This window comes from Gallinula chloropus (assembly GCF_964237585.1).
Source record: "Gallinula chloropus genome assembly, chromosome: 6".
Classification (NCBI taxonomy): domain Eukaryota; kingdom Metazoa; phylum Chordata; class Aves; order Gruiformes; family Rallidae; genus Gallinula; species Gallinula chloropus.
Genome location: NC_140091.1, coordinates 20,332,830 through 20,356,556, shown reverse-complemented (window position 1 = coordinate 20,356,556; position 23,727 = coordinate 20,332,830). Strand labels below are relative to the sequence as shown.

General features: G+C 58.8%; 2 protein-coding genes across 2 annotated transcripts; one reads left to right on the top strand and one right to left on the bottom strand.

The window, feature by feature from the left end:
- Nucleotides 1-204: 204 nt before the first annotated feature.
- Nucleotides 205-14,990, top strand: STX6 (syntaxin 6; the record flags this gene model as incomplete). Its single annotated transcript, XM_084265987.1, has 8 exons — nucleotides 205-239; nucleotides 2,614-2,794; nucleotides 3,424-3,507; nucleotides 5,978-6,040; nucleotides 8,239-8,361; nucleotides 9,509-9,615; nucleotides 11,101-11,195; nucleotides 12,755-14,990. The coding sequence occupies 8 exons, from the start codon at nucleotides 205-207 to the stop codon at nucleotides 12,829-12,831; spliced, it is 765 nt and encodes a 254-aa protein (XP_084122113.1). The 3' UTR covers nucleotides 12,832-14,990.
- Nucleotides 14,991-15,895: 905 nt separating this feature from the next.
- KIAA1614 lies at nucleotides 15,896-22,864 on the bottom strand. Its single transcript, XM_084266086.1, is given in 9 exon segments — nucleotides 15,896-16,424; nucleotides 16,725-16,909; nucleotides 17,054-17,166; nucleotides 17,374-17,578; nucleotides 18,170-18,319; nucleotides 18,321-19,580; nucleotides 20,168-20,320; nucleotides 21,456-21,519; nucleotides 22,163-22,864. Coding segments are annotated over 9 exon segments (3,024 nt in total). The 5' UTR covers nucleotides 22,863-22,864; the 3' UTR covers nucleotides 15,896-16,230.
- Nucleotides 22,865-23,727: the final 863 nt, after the last annotated feature.

Here is a 23,727-nt window from a genome sequence, read left to right as displayed (position 1 = left end):
GCGGAGACACCCACCGCCTCCACCTCACCCCCCGCCCCCGCCCCCGCCAACCCCCGGGTCCCGGCGCGGCTGCTCCCCTCTCTCAGGCGGCCGCCATGGCGGCCCCGCGCGCAGGCGCGCGGCGCGTAACGCGAGGGGGCGCGGCGGGGGCGTGGCCGGCGGCGCGCGGCGGCCCGGGCGCGCGGCGGCGGCGGCGGCAGCGCCATGTCGATGGAGGACCCCTTCTTCGTGGTGAAGGGGTGAGCGCCGCCCCGCTGAGACTGCCCGGGGGCTGGGGCGGGAGGGGGGCAGCACACACACCGGGGCGAGGCCCGGGAGCTGGCGGGGGGAGTGGGGGGCTGGCTGGGCACGGCCGCCGCCCCGCAGCAGGAAAGGCCCTGCGGGGTGCACGGCGCTCCGGGGGTCCCTGGAAGCGGCCGGGGAGAGGCGCTTTCGCCTGCCCCCTGTGCGGATGGGGAAGGGGGGTCCGGAGCGGCCGCCGGCGCAGCACAGGTCCCGCTGGGGTGTGTGTTCCGCCGCGGGGCCGGACAGGTGCCGCGCTGTGGCCGGGCCTCCCCGCACGAAGCGCTCAGCCCCAGAGCGGGCGGGTTGGGTGGTTGCACCCCGCCGGTCCAGCGGCGGGCGGGGAAGCGGGAGGTGCCGCCTGGGCTGCAGGTGCGGCTCCCGGCGCGCTGGCCCGGCTTGGGGACAGCCAGCCCGGATGTCCCCCGCCAGCGGAGGGAGGCGGAGGCGGCTTGGGAAGTGCCACACTACAGCGGCCAGGGCTGGCTGGGGCCGGGGCGGCTTCCCTGCGAGGCCAGGCGGCTTCCCTGCGAGGCCAGGGCATGCAGGTGGGAGGATGGAGAGGAGCAGGGACCGAGCTGGGGAAGAAGCTGCGGCGTGGACGGTGGCCACGAGAGGAAGCCGGCAGAGGAGAGCCTGAACAAAGGCAAATCAGACCCAAGGTGGTCGAGGCCGGAGGAAAGGAAAAATGTGGTCAATACACTTCAGGCTCTAAAAACCACCCCAGGGCCAGCTTCAGCTGTGGGCAGGTTGCCTTCCCCACGTCACCATGAAACAGCACTCGGGAGCAGCGGCGGTGCTGGCGGGGGAGTGGTGGGAAAGCCAGGCGAGCGCAGGAGCTGTGGGAAAGGGGTGCTGGCACGGCCAGGGAGAGTGAAACACTCTGCCAGGTTGAAACTGGTGCTAAGGGGGGAAAAAACGCGGATCGCTGTGGGTGGGGAACCACACATCCTGTCAAACTTTCCAGTGGTTCCCATGCCGTGCAGGGAGGGGACAGGGGGATGTGCTGCCGCTCCCAGTGTTAATTATTACCCAGCAGGTAGATGTGGAAGGGGTTGGTTGTGGTGGAGCCACCAGTGTTGCATGTAGTTTGCTTTCCCGGTGTTTCTAATTCTTCCCATTGAAGGACATGCATGTCAGCTTTAAATTCCTGCTCGTGGGTACTTCTCCAAGTGTGCTCAGATGAAAAACAACCTCCAACAAAACAACCCAAAACTTCTGCTAGCAAGTAGCAGAGGGAACAGAGCTTGCCAGATCCTCTGTGCGGGCTGCGGACTTGAGGGGACTAGATGTGGCAGGCTCGGTGCTGTAGGAGTGCAAGAAGAGGAGGGACACATGTCTGGATGCCAAGAGGCTGCAGCTCAGACAGCGCAGTTGAGCGCTTCCAGCCATAGTATAACATAAAGCAAGCTGCAGTCCTGGGACCCCTGGGGGTGTGGGCTCAGCTCATCTATCCTGGGCTTCGCCCACTGATGAATCCGCTTCCCTTCATGGGGATAAACACCTGCTGTGTGGATGCTGCGTGTGAGCTCTTGGGCTCGCGGCTGCCCCTTTCACACCAGCAGCATCTCCTCTGCATCCCTCATCCTGACTCCCTGTGAACTTGAGGGAGCAGCTCACAGCTCAGGGCCTCAGGAGTTTGTAAATACAGATAACCACGCTGACAGACCATGACCCAAACTTACAGGCCTGCCTGCCCCAAACCATCAGAGCGGCATTTGGTGCTGTCAGCAAAGCCTGCCTTCCCATACTGTGAACGTGCTCATCTCCAAAGAGCTGAGAGCAGCAGAAAAAGACTTCTGTTCCCTAAGCCAGCCTAGTAGAGCTGTGTATTTTTGGTTTTTTTAAAAGGTGAATTAAAGCAAACAGTGCTGGACTCCCTGGTCTGCCTGGCTGTATTGTGGGGACAGCTCCTCTGGTAATTCTGTGTGCCCTGGGGGGAATCTCACCTAGGTAGTCCAGAGTCTTCAGAGCGAAGCTGGCGAGAGGAATGCGAAGCATTAATTGCCAAAGAGCAGCCCTGTTCAGACACTGCCCTGGCTTGCCTGTGTGACACTTTGCAGAAACCTCCCCTAAAGAAACAGGTCCCTTCGTTAATAGTTGGCCTGGAAGCTGGTGGCACTCAGCACTTGGTGCCGTGGCAAGAGGCGGGACTGTCCAGCGGGATGGGCAAATCCTTATTTTACAAAACGAGTGTTTGAAGGAAAAGTGGTTGGGAGGAAGCTGTGCTTCTCTGCTCAGTGGGGGCATCTCGCCATGAGGGCTGCAGGGCAACCACTGATAATCCCTTTGCTTCATCCCTTCGCTTCCCTTTAACCACCCTGGCTGCAGGGAGGTGCAGAAAGCTGTGAACACTGCCCAGGGGCTCTTCCAGCGATGGACGGAGCTCTTGCAAGATCCTTCCATCGCCACAAGAGAAGAAATCGACTGGACCACCAATGAGCTCAGGAATAACCTACGGAGCATCGAGTGGGACCTGGAAGACTTGGATGAAACAATTAATATCCTTTCTGTGGCCTTCTGAAGGCAGGGGTGTCTGGTTCCTGAGTTGTACTAAATAGCTGAGTACCCGTCCATGCCTGTAGCTGCTTACTGCAGAAGTCAGGACTATTTGGGATTAAATCCTGTGTTTGCTTAAGCTTTGCTCAAACTGCAAATGAGAAATTGAGGGAAATGTGTTCGGTGAAAGGCTTTTCCTTTTGGCTCTTTCTTTTCCATTTGACATTTGTACATTCTAAGATGCTTTGTTCTCACAAAGCCCATTGTGTTGTACGAATTGGGGTTTCAGTGTAGTCAGTCATGCTTCAGGCTGGCTTCCAGAAATACTCCTTTTCCCTTGTGTCTGTCTGTCTGAATGCTCCCGTAAGTGCTGCGCAGCATCAGAGAACCAAAACACAAACCACCAGAGAGAATCCTCACACCGATGCGTGTACAGCACAGTATGCTCCCACCATGCTTGGTTTGGGGTTTCCCCCCGCTCCCCCTCCAGTGTTTCACACCTTACTAGGCAAATTTTGGGAAAAGTCACAGCGCAACGACTGCCTGCTGGACCCCCGCTGAGATGCTCCCGGGGTTGGCGTACCTGTGCGTGTCCCCAGCGCCGCTAACGGCTCCTTAACTCGCTGCCCACGCATCGTCGAGGCAAACCCACGGAAATTCAACCTAGATGCCACGGAGCTGGGTGTCAGGAAAGCCTTCATCACGAGCACGCGACAGGTGGTCAGGGTAAGGCATGCAAGTGTAGAGTCCTGCACCTGGGAAGGAATAACTACTTGTATCAGTACAGGCTGGGGGATGACCTGCTGGAGAAGAGCTCTGTGGAGAAGGACCTGGGGGTCCTGGTTGGTGACAGGTTGGCCATGAGCCAGCAGTGTGCACTGGTGGCTAAGAGAGCCAATGGGATCCTGGGGTGCATCAGGAGGAGTGTGGCCAGCAGGTCGAAAGAGGTGATTCTCCCCCTCTACTCTGCCCTGGTCAGGCCCCACCTGGAGTGTTGTGTCCAGTTCTGGGCTCCCTGGTATAAAAAGGACAGGGATCTCCTGGAGAGAGTCCATAGAAGGGCTACAAAGATGATTAAGGGCCTGGAGCATCTCCCCTGTGAGGAAAGGCTGAGTGAGCTGGGGCTGTTCAGTCTTGAGAAGAGAAGACTAAGGGGGGACCTTACTAATGTTTATCAATATCTTAAGTATGGGATGCAGGGGGAATCAGCCAGCCCCTTTTCAGTGTCTGTGGAGACAGGACAAGGGGCAATGGCTGCAAGTTGGAGCACAAGAAGTTCCACGCCAATATGTAGAATAACTTTTACACAGTGAGGGTGAGGGAACCCTGGGACAGGCTGCCCAGGGGGTGTGGAGTCTCCTTCTCTGGAGATATTCCAGCCCCGTCTGGACACCGACCTGTGCAGTATGAGCTGGGGAGCTGCTTTGGCAGGGGGTTTGGACCTGATGATCTCTCGAGGTCCCTTCCAGTCCCTGTGATTCTATGTGGGCTCGTGGCGGGAGCGTGGGGAGTGATTTGGTAGTTGAGTGAAGTTTGTGGGTGTTACTGCGCCAACCTGGAGAGCAGAGAATAAACCCACAAGCTGCTTCCAACTCTTCCCCATGTGCTCCCTCCTGGGGCTGCCCCAGATGGGTTTGGGGGTGCCAGTGCCCTGTGGCATACCCTCCGTTTCTGCTGCTGCCCCTTTGAGCCTTCACACCTCTCCTGCAACAGCGAGCCTGGGAATGTGTAGTAACTAAGGAGGAAGAGTCCAGACCCTGCTGCAGCACTGGAGCCTCCCTGCAGAGTTGAAGGAAATTGTGACTGTCCCAGGGCTTTTGTAGCACTAGCTTTCCAAACCAGAGGGACCATGTTGAACTTTGATGGTTAAAGCCTGGAGTTATTGACACAGTGACTGCAACTTCCTATCTCTACAAAATAGTCCAGACAACCACTAGTTTTATTTTTTACTTGGGGAAGGTGATTTTTTTGGGTTGGGTTTTTTTTTTAGTTTAAGCTCACACTTCAAGAAGCAAAAGGAGGATTTTAACAACTTGGTGTTAATAAATAGAGAATAAACATCTTCCTGAAAGCTTCACTGCCTGGTACCAAGCTGTTAGAGAGGAAGTTTTCTCCCTATTAATAGCTACAGTGAACCCAGCTTAGTTTCTGTTACCCCTCATGACTCTGATGTTCCTGCTTTGCGAAATGCATCGCTGTGGCTGGCAGCAAGCTGGTTACCTACCTGCGGTCTGGGTGCAGTTCCTAAGCCTTGCTGCCTGGGAACTGGTCCCAAAACCGCTCTGGCCCCAGGTAGCAGGCACACACTACACCTTGCCCTCAGTGTAGTCCACTCCCGAATGGGCAGGATGAGACAAGCCCGCTCGTGGTCCTCTGTTCCTGGATGAAAGCTGCTGGCTAATGGGTTTTGGAGCAGCACCTCTCACTATTAAATGAAACTCATTAGTGGCTTCACGCAGCTGGCTGCCAGTTTCCGTGGAGGAGTTTGGGATGTGCAGCAGCATGTGCCAGTGAGAAGTGACCAAGTAGAACCCACTGCTCTTAAGTGATGTATCACACATCTCTAGATGTTCTGGTGACGTCTGAACCATGCTGGTGGGTCAACCTCTGCTAGATCATATCGACTGCTTGCTGATCTGCTCTATAAAAACTTAAATGATGTTGTGATGGGGAGCCCTCCATGGCTAGCCATCTTCTACTGAAACTCAGCAGCAAAACCCAATTGATGAGCAGATGTTGGCACAGTCGGAGAGGATGGCCATGGGACAGGAAGTCTTGTCTCTTTCCATCCAGTACAAAACCAGGTGGAGCTGGGAATAAAAGTGCAGGGGGGTTACAGGCTTCCAAGACCTTGAAGAACATGACTCTTCCTTACAGCCTGTCAGTGGGAACCTTACCTGACTGTTCTGCAAATCAAAGTGTTTCTGGCTATAGCAGGGTAAAATCAGTAGTAGATAAGGAATATTTTCATAGTATCCTGTTGCTGTTGATTCTAGTAGTAGAAGGATGAGATACCACAAAGCTTTCTACAACATCCTTTCAGAGTTGTAGAACTACACGTTTTCAAAGAAAATCTCCCTTCCCTCTTTGCCCCTGAAAAAGCCTTGCTGGGTACAGCCAGCCGTGCAGCACCCCTAAAACTGCCAGTCACCTCGAATCCAATGCTCACATACTGCTTCTTTTGTTGAACAAACAGGAAATGAAGGATCAGATGTCAAACTCCTCCGTGCAAGCACTGGCTGAAAGGAAAAACAGACAGGTGAGTACCAGAAACTGGCAAGTTAAGTGAATGCAGTGGCTGTTTGGTACTTTAAGGAGCGAGGAGGATTTATCAGCTTTAGTGGCTGTTGTCTTTAAGGTGTGTGGTAGGTGAACTTTTCACTTCCTCTGTGGCTCCACGCAATAGGGTGGAGTGTCAAGCATTGATCACAACTCCATTAAAAGCTGTAATGATGAGATAGGTCCTGTCTGTAGTTCACCCCCTTAAAAACTTCAGTTCTGGGAAGGCGCTTGCGTGCTGCAGCAGAGCTGTGTGTTTGAAGTGTGTCTGTTTTGCTGACCTGAAAGAGCTGGTTGTCGCAGGCACGTTGCTGCCACCCTGTTCCAAGCCTGTCTCTCAAAGCAGTAAGTCAGCACTCGCCATCTGTCTCTGTCTTCAGATCTAGCTGTGTACAACTGTCAGTGTTGCATCATCCCACAGAAAGGGGAATCTCCCTCCTTCTCAGGGAGAACAGGCTCAGAATCCATGTCAGTGAATGTAATCCTGTGCTGTGCTGTATTTAGGAGCCAAGATCCTGCAATATCCCTTCGTGCAGCTGCCTCTCCTAAGAGTTAGCCATGTAAGAAGATGGAAGGAGCTCAAGGAGTCTCAGGTTGTCTGCTCTTGTAATCTAAGGAATAGAAATAGATGAAGCCTGTGCTCCTCCCCAGCTGATGGGGAGGCTGTAAGGAGATCTCAGAGCTGATTGCCAGGGCTGCCTCAGTAATAGTTGGTCTGTGCTTCGTACAATTAACTCGTCTGCCACGTCGGTCTTAACAGCTTGTAGCAAAAATGACAAACTGCAACAAGCTGTTGAGACGCACAGAGCTCAGTCCTGAGCTTGTTACAGGGTTAATTGATGTGCTTGGCAAACACTTGAAGAAGCAAAGTCCTTTACACCCTGGCTCAAACAAGCCTGTAGCCCTCTCTGTGCATTGCTGCTTTTCCTTTGCGCACGGTTCCTGCTGGCCGCAGGGGACCATATGGCCCAGCTCACATTGCAACATCTGGTCAGGAAAACTGACTTCCCCTTGCTGTCTTCCTCTCCCTTCCCCAGCCTCTCGCCTTCCTTCCAGACCACAAAGCTTGTGCTGGGCTGCAGCAGCCTTTCCAGTGTATGTACCTCTGTTTGGAGAGGTTGGCTGGAGGCAACCTGACCCTTACAGGCCCAAGCTGGCAGGCAGGGGCCTTTCTATTGCAGAGCTGCAGCAAACCCTGCTGTTAAATAAGCAGTAGCTGTGCTTGCCACGAACCTGAGAGAACCAGGAGCTTGCTCAGTGTGTGGGGGCAGACAAAGCCAGATGTCCTGCTGGCATCCTGCACAGTCGCTCTGTAATGCAGGTTAGCCATAGAGCCCATGCTGGTTTTAGCCTGTCAGAGCAGCCTGGTCATTCCCTTGCTGTCCTTCACCGATACTCGGTTGTCCCTTTGTGCTCACAACCAGCAGCTGTGAGATGGTTACATTACGCAGAGCTTCCCTACCCTGTTTGTAGTGCTGCAGGGTGCAGCTCCTTACCTGTGGGCCACGTTCCTTCTCCAGCACCTGCTGCTCAGGTTCTGCCCCTTCCAGAGACCGGATTGACTCAGCTGGAAAGCTGCATCTCTGCTGGCTTTGCACAAGATTCTCTCTTCAGGTTGTAGAGCAGGTAGCAAGCATAATCTTGTATGCTGGCAACCGAACACTACGCTGGAGGAACAGGTGGCCTGGATCAAAGAACATGAGTGGACAACACTGCAGTGGTTAGGTATTGCACTGTTTTACTGCCAGCCCAACTGGTTAAGTCCTTTATCCAGACCCTCTTAAGCCCCTGTCACTAGCAGCACAGCGTTCAGTTCGAGCTATACATCTGCTAACACAATATATCCAGATCCTTCCCAGCTTAGGTGTCCTAGCACACGGTGCTGCCCGTGGAGCAGACCTTTGCTAGTCCTTGGTGCTGTGCAGACCGCTTACAGCATCCCTTGGCCATACTCCAGCGATAGATCTGCGATGCCAGGCTGCGGACACCTCCCAGGCTGGCACTGGGGCACTGCATTGGTTTAGTTTGTGGCACCACTCTGAGTAGCAAGAGTGGGAGTAAAAAGATGCTATGTGCGTGTGTACAGGAGTGTTGCCTCATCCACCTGCCTCCTACATCCTGGAGACAGGCTATGGGCAGAGACAAGGGTGTTGCTGAGGGCTCTCTCCATCTGTTTAGGCACTCCTGGGAGAAAGCGGGAGTCAGAGTTGGAGCTCCGGACCTGACAAGTACAGCCGCCTGGACCGGGAGCTGCAGTTAGCGAATTCACACTTCATCGAGGAGCAGCAAGCTCAACAACAGGTAAGGCACCTGGCCCTGTGCTGACTAAAGAGCTTTGCTTGCCAAATGGGTGCTGGGGAAAGAGGGAGGAGGGGAATCCAGCCCTTGGCTGGGCTGGGTCCAGGAGTCCTGCTCTTTTATCTGTGCACGTGTTCCTTGTACAGCGCAGCTGAGATTTTAAGCCTTGAGGCTTGGGCCTTCTGCTCTGTACAGAAGGCAAACAACATGATCTGGAAGCTGTAGCATGCTAAGCTTCAATACTACAAAGATTGCAGAAATCCTTGGAAGAGGAGAAGCATTACGAACAGAAGAGAACCCGTTTCTCTTACCTACCTTCCCCTGGTTAAAAGAAAATGAGCTGATGTTTGCTGTTGTTTGTGTGTATCTTCATCAGAACAGGAACACGTGCCTGCTTCCTGTTCCTGCCTTTGTCAACACGAGACTTGTGAGAAAGTCTGTGCGAGGTTCTTGTGAGAGCCCCTGGCTGGGTGCGTCCCCGCTGCCAGGGGGAATCCGTCTTGGAGAAGCTCCCAGGCAGTGCACAGAAGCAGCCCACCCAAACACACAGGCCTTTTGACAGGCACTGAGCTGCTAAAGCTCCTGACCCGTGGCACCGCCCCAGCTTTCAGAGGAGTTTTACCTAGTGACTCTAGGAAGATAAATAGATTGAGAAGTAGGTAACTAGGGTAAATCTAATCCTTAGCATGACTGTGCCCTGAAAATGACTTAAAACATCAGCAGAGCTATTCCTTTGGCACATTCAGAGACAGGCTCACTATTTTTAGCTGTAGAAGCTGCAACAGCCTTTTACTAACGTTAACTCCTTGTAGCTGTGGTGCGTTGTGTAGCCCAGGCACGGCATCAGCGCAGCTCCCTGCTGCCCGCTGCCACACCTGCTCTGAGCAGGGGGGCTGGGGGTGGTTTTGGTGACCAGTCCCGGTGGCTTTCAAGAGATGTCTTAGTGGTGGGTGGGGTAAGGAAGGGAGGAGGCACAGCTGAGCTGAGGCTGGATTTGCAGCGAAGTCGGGAGGCTGCAGACGTCAGGCCCCGCAGATGACGTTGACCAAGCAGTGAGTGTCTGTCTGTCTGTCTGTGGTCGGCTGGCCCTGACCCAGCTGCAGGAGGTGGCACAGCTGTAATTGCCCGTTTCCCTTCTCTTTGGCTTCAGTTGATTGTGGAGCAGCAAGATGAGCAGTTGGAGCTGGTCTCTGGCAGCATCGGGGTGCTGAAGAACATGTCCCAGCGCATAGGTGGGGAGCTGGAGGAACAAGCAGTGTAAGTGTGAGACGCGGCGCCGAAACCCCAGGACGGGGCTGGCCACAACACCGCGGGAGGTCCTCGCACACACCTCTGCCTCTGTTGGGGCTTGAATTCACCGCTCCCTCCGGCAGCCTTTGATTTTAGGCAGCAGAAGGCATTACTTACTGCAGCCTGCAGGGATCCAACCACAGTCTCTTGGGGAGCCAGGGGCTGAGCTGCCAGTTCCCTTCTCTCTCCTTTTTACGCACTCCACCCCGAGGCACACGCTTAGCTCCTTGGCAGACACCAGTACCAACCAGCAGGGAGGGAGGTGCCATGTAATGGGAATACTGGGCGCTTTCCACTCCATGGGGTATTGTGCTGCCCTGGGATGACTGCTTGACCCAAGACCTCTCACTCAGCTCTGCCTTGCTGCTCTGAGATGCAACAGAGAGCTATTGTTCTTAGAGATAAAAATACCCCTTACCCACACAGAGGGTTAAAGGGTAGCTCACAAAGTCATTTGCATCCATCCATTTACATATAAATTAGATTTCCTTCCCGTTTGCACATGAAGTTTCCAGTTGTGCAGGCTGGCAGCTACTGGTGCCAGAGAGGCCTGAAGGGCCATGCCTAAACCCCCTCCTTGGCTGGTAAGGACTGGAGAGCCACGTCCCTTGTGATGTCCACTATGATGGAAAGCAGGAACTTTAAACCCACCTCTGGTACAAAAGCCTTGCAGTGTGAGAGTCGTCTGCTCCCACGGAAGCAGATGAGCATGGTCTGTCTGTTTCCAGATCATCATGTTAACCATCAGTGCTTGCTAGACAGTAGCAGATGACTACTGCAATGAGTTTTTCCACAGCTCTTCCGTTTTCCCCTCTGAAGGAAGGTTTATCAAGCTCCCTAGATCTCCAGCTGTCCTTTGAAACATGTTAAGCTTTCAAGTCCTGCTGTCTGGAGACAGTTGGGTTGGGACCTTGATGCTGGACATAATGGTTTCTCTCAGCATTAACAAAGTGTGGCTTCAGGAAGGCTTTCAGATCCGTTATGGTTGCTGAGTGGAGGAAGCAGAGGGCTAATTTCCATGCAGAGCTTAAAAAGCATCTTAGAAGCAATTCTAAGTCTCATTCCTGCTTGATACGTGACTGGAACAACATTTTAGCTTCAACTGCAAACCCTGAAGAAGGAGAGAGATTGAAATACGAGCTGGCATCTAGATAATTCCTCTTAAAAAGAGGAAACCCCCCTCCTCACCTTGCAGGGGTACGTAGAGGTCAGTCGTGAACACAGAGGGGGACGAGTCCAACAGGAGCCCCAGATGACTTCCCACCAGAGCAGAGCTGCTGCTTCAGCGTGGTTTTTCCCCCCCTCCTTGGCTGCATTCAGGAGACCAAGTTGCGTGTATTTTCTCTGCCAAGGTGCGATACACTGATGACGTCACTGCTTTCGTCAGCACGCGTGAGAAATCCTGGAGGGACGTGCCTTTTGCTGACAGGTGCCATGCTTCTCTCTCCCCAGGATGCTGGATGATTTCTCCCACGAGTTAGACAGCACTCAGTCACGGCTTGATAACGTCATGAAGAAGCTCGCCAAAGTGTCTCACATGACGAGCGGTAGGTCCTGGGAAGTGGGATCCAGTTCTGGAAAGGGAGGCACAAGCCCTTGGATCTCAGGGCTGGGACGCTATGTGCTCCCACCCACCGGCAGCCATCCCACACCCAGACGGGAGGGAGCAGCTTGGTGCTGGAAAGAGGGGGAAGACTTCCAGGCCCTGCAGCTGCTCCTGCTCAGACACTGCTCTGCAGCCTGTCCCTTGCCGGTGTTTTTTTTACAGATGCTTTTCTATTTATGCTGCTGCAGTGGGAAAATCCCTCTCTGGATGGTAGGTGAGAGGGGAAGCACTGCAGCCTCCTCCTCCTCCACTGCAGTTTCCCAGGTTGCCTGTGGTGTAGAACCTTTCAAGGTGCCATAAAACATTTTCCACCCGCATGTGGCTTCCTCGGCACCAAACGCCTGTGGCAAAGCCCCTTCCCAAATCCCACCTACCCCAGGCGGCCTGCAGGCCGGTTGTCGGTCAGACATCTCTCTCAGCTGGCAGGAAAGAGGCAGAATCTGTGCTGGGGGGGGCGGGGTGGGGGAGGCTGAGCCCATGAGAAAAGTCCTTATAAGGCTGCGCCTGAAGCCGGTGGGCTGGCGGGGTGCCGCAGGCAGAGCTGACAGGAAGCCCGGCGTGCCTGCCGGGAAGTCCCCCACCGCTGGCTCGCGGCTCTGAGCACCGGTGGGGCGCCCAGCGGTCCCCTCCTGTGCTCACCCCTCTCCCGTGGGTGCTGGTGGAGGCGGCAGCGAGCAGGTCAGGGGAAGTGTTCCTGCTCTCCTGGGTTAGTCTGGGGGGTGGGTGGGAGTTTATGAGGGTGTGGAAATACGGCCCCGGAAAGACTTGGGAGTGCTGAGGGCGTGCTTTGGGTCACCAGTAACCCAGCGGGAGCACGACCACGGATAAACCTTGCGTATCTCCCCTTTCCTCTGGGAAAAACACTGGGCTCCTTGCAGGGTGCTGCTGATAGTCATGAAAGAGCATTTCTGCTGTGCCTGGTGTCACACGTGCTGGGGCTGCCCAGGAGGGCTCTTCCCAGGGCAGCTGCTGTGCCCAGACTTCTTGGGCAGCCCTGTCTCTGCTGCTGCGCCATCGCCTCACAGGGACTCTCTCTCTCTGCCATCGCAAGTGTGGCCACGGACAGATAGCAGCTCTCAGAGTCTGTGCAGCACTGAGCTTCTGCACAGTGTGCTCAGAGCCAGCAAGTGTGAAGGGATCCAGGAGAAACCTCATTCCTGGCCACCTCCCGGTAGAGCTTTTTCAGGCAGCTTCCTCCAGCCCCCTTCTCATTCCTCCACGAATGAACAGCAATGCGCAGGAGCTCTCTGCTTGTCCCTCCCCCTTGCTTTTGAAGCAGTTGATTAAATCTGTTTGAACTTGCTTGGGGAGAAGCTTCAAAATTCCAACAGCTGTCCCCAAAAACGGATGTGGCCTGGAGGAGAAGTGCTGGTGCCCTGTGGGCTGAAGTGGGGCTTCTTTAAGCTTGAATGGGGCTCCTAGGGAAGAAGAGCTCTTCCCCCGCCGGCAGTTTTCCTTCTCTGTTGAAGCAGAAAGGCTGACACTTCCTTTTCCTTCCAGATCGACGGCAGTGGTGTGCAATTATTGTCCTCTTCGTCATCTTGCTGGTGGTGCTCATCCTGTTTTTCATCCTGTGATGGACTGAACTTCCTCGGACGCCCCCTCCCCACCCCTCTGCCCCCGTAGCACGGGGAAACAAAACTCTGGCTGTTTCCGTCCGCCCACAGAGCTCCCCAGCAAGAAACCCCACACCCAGCTCTCACCGTTCCCCTCCGAGGACCACAGCCCGGCTCTGACAGCATCTTACCTGGCCCTGGGTAGGAGGGATGAAGGACTGGAGCTGCCTCTTTCCCCAGCAGACCTGGACTCCAGGTCTGGACCTAGGCAGCCAGTGGGGAATTTGCCCCCTGCGCTTCCACCCCATGCAGGTAGGAGCTGGTTGCAGCGGTCCGGAGCCGCCTGTGATTGGATGCAGACACAGAGAGCGAGCCCTGGGGAGGATGGGACTGGGCAGGGTGGGGAGGGATGAATTAATTCACCCAGCATTACAAACCACGTCGCCAGCCTGCGGGATATTGCCAGCCAAAAGTGTTACCAGCGGGAGCAGTGCCCCTGCACAACCCTGGCGGGGCAAGGGAGGGGAGCCCTGGAGGATCTTCCCCCCACCCCCAGTCCCACACTGTCTTCCTCCCACCGCGATACCACGGTGAGTGCAGCAGGAGCCTTGGCATCCGCCAGCCCTTGGCGGAAGCTTAGGCGCGGGCGAGCCCTGGAGTGCAGCATCCTGCTGTTGCCCAGCCAGGAACCCTGGGGCCTTAAACCTGGGCTGATGGGTGCTGGAAGCTGGCGAACGACCACCAGAGCTGGAGAGCGAGTTTCTTAAAGCTTTTCCAAATCGCCTCCTCTGTTATACAAGCCTCTAAAGCTCATTGACTGATGCTTTCTTCACCCTTGTATAACCAAGTAACTGCTTCTGTTTAAGTTCCCTTTGGCAAGTGATTTGTCACGTCTTAAAATAACTTATATTTTTTAAGGAGAAAAAGAAAAAAAAAAAAAACACAAAAAAAAAACCCTCTAAAGATGTTTTTGATGACCGTTCAGGCCCTGTTCTCTCTGCCAGTGCACAATGCGCCTTACCAGAGGAACAGGGTCTAACTATGGATTTGAAATGCATATGAACTTGTAAATAGGATGTCTTCATTTTCCCCAACTGCTGGTTGGTGGTTTTTTTGGACACCACCGCTGTCAGCAACCAGAAGGCAGGGGATTCAGAGCTAGGTCACATTTCCCCCCCATCCTGTCATTACCTTGGAGTTGTTTGTCACCCAAGTTGTCTCAGTGGTGTCGGAAAGCTGAGTTGTCTCCCTCGTATGGTGAACTAAAGAGTTCGCCAGGTGAGCGATACCAAACTGTGGGGAAGAAGGCTCATCCTGGCAGTACCCCTGGGGAGGACCGCGGATGGAGGGGATTGTGCTGCAAACACCCATGGCAGGATACGGGGTGACTCTGTGGGAAATGGAATTCTTGCTGAACTCTGCTCCCATATTTAAGTTGTGAACACCCAAAGACTCGGGCCAGGCTGGCTCACGCCTCCCATCTGGGTCTGGGGGAGGAGGTGAATTGGTGCTGATGCGAAGACTTCTGCTGAAATTGTGAATGCCCCCCCTTGAAAATCATCCTCCCCAAGCGGGAAGCTCACCCCCCCAGACGGCTTTACCTCCAGGATGCTGTGCCTGGAGCCAACGCTCCTCCCCACTGGGTTTGCTGCCCCCTTCAAGCCGGCAGGCACCGAGGGTGTCTGACAGCTGGCGGCATCCTGCCGGGCGCCAGACGGGGATGGGGGTGAAACCCAGCTGTCTGGCCACACCGGGGCGGGTGCTCTGGTCCTTGACGCACACGTGTCCTCAGTGCTGCCCCGCACACCGTGTTTCAGCGGTGGTTCTTGCCGTTACACTACGAGAAGCAGCGCAGCGTCTCCTTCCCAAGGCTGGTTATCACGGCGTCGGCGCAGCTCCTTGGGCGTTACACCTCTCCGAGAGCAGGTTCCTGGGAGCGGGGCTCACCGTCGGCCTGTGCTTGCAGCCCTTCGATCCCCGTAGTGTTTTCAGCCTGCATCCTCTGGGAACGATTCCCAGTGCAGGACTGGTTCCTTCGTTCTGCCGGCGGGTGGCTCAGTGGATGGCATAACCCCAAGCCACCGAACCGTCTTGGGGCCCTTCTCCCCGCGTACCTTTGCTCTCGCTGTCATTGGTGGTGCCTCTCCCTTGGACACTAAATAAATGCCGTGCCGCTGCCCGGCGAGGCGCAGCAGATGGCTGCTGGGTCTTCTCACAGTGACCCTTGCTTTGGGGAAGGAAGGGAGGGGGGTGGGGGGGGCCTCCCAGCGCTGGATAGCAGGAAGAGCTCTGTGTGCCGTGAGTCACCCTCCTGGCTTTTTAAGGCATACGCAGTTTCTGGGATCCCCATTGTGCTGCAGGCAGCCGCTGCCCAGATGTGGGGGACACTTCAGGCAGCTGCTGCCCAGATGTGGGGGATGCCGCCATGCAGAGGATGAGCTGCGGCGCCTGCTCTGCTTGCCAGCCCCCCCGTGCTGCTCTCCAGAGTGGGGAAGGGGGGGGTTCTGCTCCTGCAGGCAGCCAGCACCGCCCCCCACCCCTCCCCAACTTCCATCTGCCTGCCAAGGACCCCCAGCACAGTCAGGAGGTAGCTGCTGGAGCATCTGGGCCATGGCAAAGCAAGCAAAGACCCTGAGCCCACCTCCCCTGCCCCCCCCCCCCAAAAACACAGGCTGCCTGGGGATGAAAATAGAGAGACGGCCCACTACCAGCACAGCTCTGGGGAGCATCATCCCCAGCACCCACCCACCTCTGGCACAGCCCAAATGGGTCTGTGGGCCCCAAAAAGCTCCTCCTGCCCTCAGACAAAGCACCTCAGCTCTGCCTGTCCCAGGGCCTTACCCCTGCACCCAGGACACGTTTGGTGCTCCAGACAAGCTGCCCGCTGTGGTTACACCAACCCTGGGGAACAGGAAAGCCCAACCCCCACCATGAAGGTTCCTGCATACTCCCCACCCCACAGACAAATCCCCAGCTCCCACATCCACCAGGACCCTGGGACATGTCTGGGCCCCCAGCCCCTCCATGCCACCCGTGAACCGAGGGCACCATGGCTCATGGTCACACACATACATACATAGATATATTTTGGGGTTGAAATAATTTAACAGGAACTCGCCAGGTGACGCTTCTCCAGCGGTGGCGGGGAAGCCCACCTCTGGGGATGCAGGAACAGGGTGTCCCCACACTGACCTCATCCTCTGGGCCACTCCTGGAGATGCCAGACACCACCTGGGGGGGCTCCTTAGTCCCACACTCTGCCTCCCGGGGAGCCTGGGGAACCCACCCACGCTCACCGCAGCAAGGAGCCAAGGATGGCTGCATGGCAGCCCAGACCACACCATGCTGTCACAGAGCATCCCGGGATGCCAGCAGCACCGTGTCATCCTCCCACCGAGTTTCCTGGGAGCCACGCCGGCGCTACCGGGGTGCGGGACGGTGCCTGAGCACGCGGAGGGACAGGGTGTCGGCCCGCAGCAGCAGCTCGCGGATGCGGGGCAGCCCCAGCCCCGAGACAGCCGCCCCGTTGACCTGCAGGATCTCATCCCCCACGCCCAGGAGCCCTGCGTACAGCTTGGCTGTGCCGGCATCCGCCATCTCCTGCACATAGACACCTGGAGAGAGGAGGGAGAGGGGTTGGGGAAGAGGGCCCCCAGCCCCCCCACCCCGCCCCATGGCCAGGGCTGTGCCCCCCACCCTGGGGGCTGCACACTGGTCCAGCCCCCAGTACCGAATTCACCGCGTGTCCCCAGCCACAGGTGGACGGACACATAGGACTGTGCGTGGCAGCACCTTCCCCCCCCCCTCCCCAAACAGTGTCACCCCTTTGGGGCAGCCCTCTTGGCTGTCCCCAAGCTCGCTCCCAGGGAGGGAGGGGGCTGTACTGTGCCACCCCTGGGGTCTGCATGACGTACCTGTGTCTGGCCGGCCGTGCCCGGAGGTGACACAGAAGCCGAAAGCACCGTGGGGCGGGCGCTGCAGCTCCAGCTGGCTGGTGCCATCAGGGAAAACCTCCACCACGCGCCCCACCGCACGCAGCCGGCCCGGCACCCCGATGTCCTCCACGCTCAGCGAGCGCCGCGGTCCTGAGCCCCCCTTCCTGTGGGGAGAAGGGGTGAGTGCTTGGGGACCCCAGGAAGCTGCTGGAGACCAGGCAATGGGGACCCCCTGGCTGCACTGAGCCACTGCATGTAGCTGAAGCTCCCCCCAGCCCCCAAACCAGACTTCCCAGGCTCCCTCGTACCTGTCCGCTCCGGTCTGGGGCAGGAGGTAGGCGCTGGCACGGGATGCCTTGCCCAGGATGGGGTGCAGGCTCTGGACAGAGGTGGCTTTTTGGGGCTGGCAGAAGGGTGACACCTGGGGAAAAGCACTCGGTTGAGATGGTGACAGCCAAGAATGTTGTGTGGTGGCACCCCAACCCCTCACTCACCGACGTGCCCAGGGAGCGGGGGGCATCTCACAACCCCATTCCCTGGCCAAAGCCCTCCCCAAACAACTCCTGACATGGGTCCCTGTGGGACGCCCCTAGCCATCCCCACATGATGAGGGGGCACACCAGCTCACCAGCCGCAGGGACTGCAGGGAGGGTGACTTCTTCATGCCGGGGCCATCCCGGGGGGCGTCTCCAGGGGCCGGGAGCTGCTCCATGCTGTAGCAGCGGAAGCGGCCCAGGCGCTGCTTGGTGCTCTGGCTCAGGCTGCTCAGGAGCTTCCTCAGCCCCAGCGCAGAGGCGCTGCTGCCCTTGCGGCTCACTGGCCGGCCTGGCTCCCTGGATGGAGAGAGAGAGAGACAGCAGCCACCAATGAGGGGCACAGCCTCAGGTCTGCTGCAGCACGGTGAAACAGGGGATGCAGCCACCTCCTCACAGCAGCAGCCCAGCACACACACAACGGCTTCATGAGCCACCGGCATGGCTTCCTACCCATTTTCCTACCTGTTTTCCCCATCATTCCAGGGGTTCAAGACCTTTCAAGCCCTCCCCTGCTCTGCCTGAAGGGATTGTGTCCTGACAAGGGGCTCGGAACACCCAGTGCCGCTTCCAAACCCTCCTGATGGGCAGCATTTAGTGCCCATTTTTTCCCCAAAAGGGAGGAACCCCCCCACCAAGCAAAACTCCCCCAAGGTCACCCACCATCACCAGCAGAAACAGATGTGGGGTGAAACAGAGCTCATCTTGAACCTGGCTCTGAAATTGTCACCCCCTTATTGTGGTTTCTGGGAGGTTTTTGGAGCCGACAGGGAGAGTTCCCCCACCCCCGGAACCGTCAGTCTGGGAGAAGGGATGCTCAGGGATGTGACACCCCCCCCTCCCTCCCCGCCGTGCAGTGCAGGGTGCCAGCAGCCCCTTGCTCTCACTCACCCTGGGTGCTGCCGCTGCTGTGCTCTGGGCATCCTGGCAGCCTCTCCGGGGGGACGAGCAGCCTCCTGGGACGTGGGGGTGACGGGCTGCGATGGTGGCCCTGTAACTGCAGTGAGACAGTCATGTCCCTGCTCCGTGGTGCCCCACCCAGGCACCCCTGCATGTGGGTCTCTTACCTTGCTCCGTCCCTGGGGGATCCTGCCCATGGGTGTTGTTGCAGTTGTTGGTGGACAAGGCACGGAGTGGAGGGCCCGGAAGCCACCTGGGGCTGCAGGGACCCCGCTGCTCCCCCGGCCCAGCTGTGCCCCTGGGCTGGGGGGGTGCAGCACTCCCACCCTCGGACTCCGGGCCCCGGGATCCTTGGCTGGATGCCCAGCGGCTGCCACCAGAGAAGAGGGCTTTCCTGCAAGGCACCTGGGAGCAGGCCTTCTTGGTGGTGGGGGGAGCGGGAGCAGGGGTGCCAGACCCTGGCTGTGAGGAGGAGTCCGGGGGCTCAGCAGGCTGCTGCGGGGGGCAGGCAGTGTCTCCCACCCCTTTGCTGCCTCCTGGATGCTGGCAGGGGTCCCCATCCTCCCAGCCACTGGCTCTCACCGGTGGCAGGGGGCAAACAGCCCCTGACTGGCTCATGGTGCCACCCAAACCCCCGTCCCCACTGCGGGGGCCACCACCAGCCATGCACATCCCCTTCCCAGCCCTCGCCTCCGATTGTGTGGGTGCACGGGGGGCTCTGTGTCCACGAGCCTGGGGGTCCCGGTGCCCCCGTGGGTGGGTGCTGCGGGGTCCTGCCTCCTCACTGTCTGTCCGGCAGCCGTCAGAGGTGTCGGTGCTCTCCAGGGCTGAGTCCACCTCATCGATGTAGGTGACGTCCCCGATGTAGGTCTCCTTGATCTTCTCGGTGTGGATGCGCTGCCGGGAGGGAAGGATCCACAGCGGGGACCCCCGGGCGCCCAGGGGCCTGGTTTTGGGCTCTGGCTGGGCAGCGCTGGGCCCCCCGCTCGCCCCTGGGGTGCTCCCTGGTGCTGCAGTGCTGCTTTTGGCCATGTCAGTGCCTGACGGAGCATCTGTGCCTTGTCCAGTGGTGGCACCGAGGAAGGATCCACAAGCACTGCACTTGCCATCGGCCACAAGGTCACCGCTCCGGGCCTGGGGCTGGCCAGCCCCGTCCCACGCCTGCCTGCTGCCGGCTGGCTCCGGTGAGGGGAGTGCTGAGCCCAGCACACGTCGGTGCCGCAGCTGCAGCCGCTCCAGGTACCGCACCTCGGCGTCGCGGGCCGACTCGTCCTCAAAGCGGACGCGGGACGGAGAGGGTCCCCGTGGCCGCCGCGGCCACCCGCAGCTCGACTCCCCGCTCGACGAGTCGCTCAGGCTCCCGCCGTCCCGTGGGGTGATGCCTGGCCTCCCGCTGGACTCCCTGGCACGGGGATGGACAGACAGACAGACACATATGAAAAAGCTGCAAGGGCTGCCCGGCTCCTTCCAGAAAGCGGGGCAGGAGAGAGATGCATGCAGAAGATGGGGCAGGAGGAAAGCGTCATCCCCCCCAGTTCCCCTCCAGCCCGAAGCCATGCTCGAGGGGCTGCGGCGATGCCTGGCTGCCACAGCCTGACCTCCGCCACCTTTCCCTGTGGTTAATCATTCCGGGAACAATGCTCTCTGCGCGTGACAACAGCCATGGCACAGCACCGAAACACAACTCCCCCTTGCCCTACCCACAGCCAGCAGGGAGCACACCCCTCACACCCCTCTGCTGCTGGCAAGTGCAGCTAAACACCCCCAAAATCTTACGCTGCAAAGACCGAATGCCCACCCTGGGCAGGGGGATGCTCGTGCGAGGCTGCACAGCCCGGGTCAGGGCTGGGCACTGCACACAGGTGTGCACACTGGCAGCACACGCGTGCTCGGTACACACAATCGCCGCGCCGCCAAACCCAGGCGCGCCCAAGATCCCCGTAGCAGAAGGGAATTAAGGGGGGGGGAGGGGGGTTGTTCAGCACTGACCTGGGGTGCGGGGCCGCGGTGGTGGGGAGGAGGAGGATGTCGTGGCTGGCGCGCAGCGGGTTCGTCCGAGCCTTCATACGGGCGCGCTGCAGCAGCTGCTTGGCCTGCTCATGCCGCGGGCTCAGCTTGAGCTCCAGCCCGGGGACAGAGGCCCTGGCGCGGGGAGGGGGATTAGGAAAAAATAACAGGGATTAGGCCCGGTTTAGCAGTGACGAAGAGGCGGCTCTGCCCGGGGAAAGCGGAGCCATGGCTGGCGTGCTGAGGGCACAGCCAGGCAGGAGCCCCCATACCCCCGCCCCAGTGCTGGGTGGGAGGAAGGGTCATGGCACCCTGCACCAGTGATGCTTTGGGGAGAGGCTCAGCACCCACACAGCTCAGCCAGGGCAGCGCTTTGCACTCCCAAGGGGAAAGTGAGGCTGGGGAAACTGCCTCCCAGCCCTGCCCCTGTAATCCTGCAGCGATGTAAAAAGGGGGGTATGTTTGGGATGCCCTTCAACCCCTGCTGCCTGAAGGAAAGGCAGGGAGTGTGGCCCTACACCCCCATTCTGCCGGGCACAGGGTGGGGGCACCCGTGGGAGGGCACAGCCCCACTGCCACTCTGCCTTCCCACTGGCCACGGCCCTAATCCCCCTGATTAAAATAAATCAGCTCAGGCCATCACTTCGGGCAGCCTGGCCTTAACCTCTTTGCAGCAGGAGGGTGGGTGCATGCTGGCCCCCGGGAAAGGCCCCATGCAGCACCAAGGGGGGTCCAACCCCCCTCTCTGGCCCTCAGGTTTCAGCTGTCCTCACCTGGGGGGGAACATGGCCTACCCAGCACCCAGCTGTGCGTCCAGCCCTCACCGCCAACCCAGAGCAGAACCAGTCACCGCAATACCCCAGGGGTGTTGCTCTCCCTCCCACGCACCCCCCAGCCCCACACGCTGCCGCCCATCCCACCTCTGTATTTTTAGCCTGGACCCCTGAGGTTTATCATTAGGGCCAACGAGATTACCCATGCCCGCCACTGCCTCAATCCTCTTAAACACCTGGAATAAACTCCCAGCCCCCTTCTTCCCCAGCTCCCCTCCCACCTGGGGTCCTGCTGCAGACCCCTCATACCCAGACTCCATGTGGACACCCAAATGCAACCTGATCCTCCTGCCCACCTCCCCCAAAGCATCACCAGAGCTCCTCCAGACTGGGGCAAGTCCCAGCAGTGGAAGAAAGGAAGGAAGGAAGGAAGGGAAAGGAAGGGAAGGGAAAGGGAGGAAAGGTTCCCACCCTCCCCACCACTGGGACCCACCAACCTGCAGCCCTCGGCATCCTGTAGCGAGACCCCCGAGTCCCAGTCCCCGTCACTCGCTGGCACCTCTGAAATGCAGGAGGGGGAGATGTATCAGCCTGACCACTCCCCAGCCCCTCAGATCCCCCCATATTCCCCAGCCCATCCTAACGAAAACCCTTTTTGGGGCTAATTCCCTACAGGGCATCCCAACCACTCAGGGCTCCAGAGAGACCTCTGAGGACATGGGGCAGCCCCACCTAGTGTGGGGTGCAGGGACAGGGGACTGTGGGGTCATCGGGGCTGATACTTCTGAAGGAAAAATTAATTCCTTTTTCCAGTGGCAGCTTGCAGAGGGAAGGGGATGCCCAAGGGCCTGAAGCACCCCGGAAAGCCGGTCTCTTGCTCTTATTTTGAGCAGGGAAATTCCTTGCCGGGGGGGCCAGCAGCACCTGGAGCATTGCCCCACCCAGAGAACCTGCAGCACCTGGAGCACCCTGGTGAAGGTGCACCCTGTTTAGTTTTTGGGGCATCTTTTGTAGGGGTACAGCACCCACAGGGGACCAGGCAGCCCTGGGGTGTGAACCAGCGTGGAGCTGCACCCATAACGTGGGAGGCCAGAGGATGGCACTGAGGGGAACCCTCCGCTTCACCCCAAAGTTTTTCCTTCCTGCTCGCCCGTCCCTGTCCCCGGCTCTACCGACACAGCCACCCCCTGCCCCAAACACTCACCGGGTGTGCTGGGGCCCAGCACTTCCTGCAGCAGCCGCCGGTTCCTCTCCACCCGCTCAGCCAACGAGAGCCTCTCCCAGTCCTCCGCCACGGTGGGGGATGCAGAGGGACCCCCCCGGTCCCGCAGTGGGGTTTGGGCCTCTTCTTCCAGCGGGGGTTTCTCATGGGGAGAGGCAGAGCTCTGGGACCCACTGCCTTTGTCATGGCGGAGCTCAGAGCCTCCTGGCACATCTTCCTTGGGTGCTGGCACCCGCCAGAGCCCTGGGGTGCCGGGCTGGGGTGCCATTGCTGGGGGGCTGCCCGCTGCAGGCTCCCCGCCATCCAGCAGCCCGTCCGTCAGGTAGGTGCAGAGCTGAGCCCGCGGCTCCACCACCGCCACGTCCAGTCCCGGCTTCCCCCGCCGTGGCCGGGGCTTCTTGGACGAGGGACGGTCAGGGGCAGCCGTGGGGGTCCCTGGCCGGCTGCCTCCCCGCTTCTCCTTGAGCGCCTTCACCTTGTTCTCCAGGATGGTGTGGGGGCTGCGGGCAGCCTCGGGGCACTCCAGCAGGACAGGGGTCTGGCTACTGCTCTGGCTCTGCTGACGGGGGCACCGTGGCACCCACCGTGTCTCAGTGGGAGAGCCCCCCTCCATGGGCCCTGCGGGGAGAGAACACGGGGGAGGGTGTGCAAGACCCCTGTGCCACCCTCCTCCTCCTCCCATGGCACCCGTCTGGGTGCCTCCTGCCAAGAGCATCGCTCCTGCCCGCCTGAGTCTCCGTGTGCGGCGATGCCACTGCCCGATGAGGAACGGGACAGGGACGTGGCACAGCACGAGGCCACCTACCCACCCAGGCACTGGCCCCAAACCGGTGGGATGAAGGGGGGAGCAGTGGCTCCCCACAGCAAGCAAAGGGGCTATGCAGGAGCATAGGTGCCTGCCTTTGCTGTTTTGGTTGCCCCGAGGCACCCAGTGAAATGGCCCCAGAGGGAACCGGCACTTTCTGGAGCCCCAAACCTCCCCGGAACAGAAATCCCTCGCGGACGCAGCTCACTGAAGCTGCTGCTCTGCCCCGGCCCCGCAGGCACACACATTGCTCCTCCTGCACCAGCCTCATGGTCCCGGTGGCACCTGGGTGCTGCCACAACCCTGCCCCCCGCCTGGAGCATCCCCTGCTCGCTGGTACCCCAGGAGGAGCCTCCCCCCCCCCTGCGTGGGGCTGCAGGAACATCCCCAGGACAACCCCACCCGCAGACCCCATCTCGCACCCCCCCGCCCTGGCTCACCGCAGCCCCTGGGTGCCGTGGGGCAGAGTGGCAGCGGGACTGGGCCGTGGGTGGGAGGCCGTGCTGGCCTTACCCCCGGCGCAGCATCGGGAGAGGGCTGGGAAGAAGGAGGAGAAGGCGGAAGAAGGGAAGGAAGCAGGGGAGGGAAGAAAAAAAAAAAAATTAAAAAAAAAGGCCAAACCAGCAAATCGCAGCCCCTTCAGCCCAGCCCCAGCTCTTGGCTGGGCTGCGGGCCGTGGCCAGCCCTGCCTCCTGCCTGGGCCTCCTCCTCTGCCACGCTCCCGAAGCACGCACCCCACGCT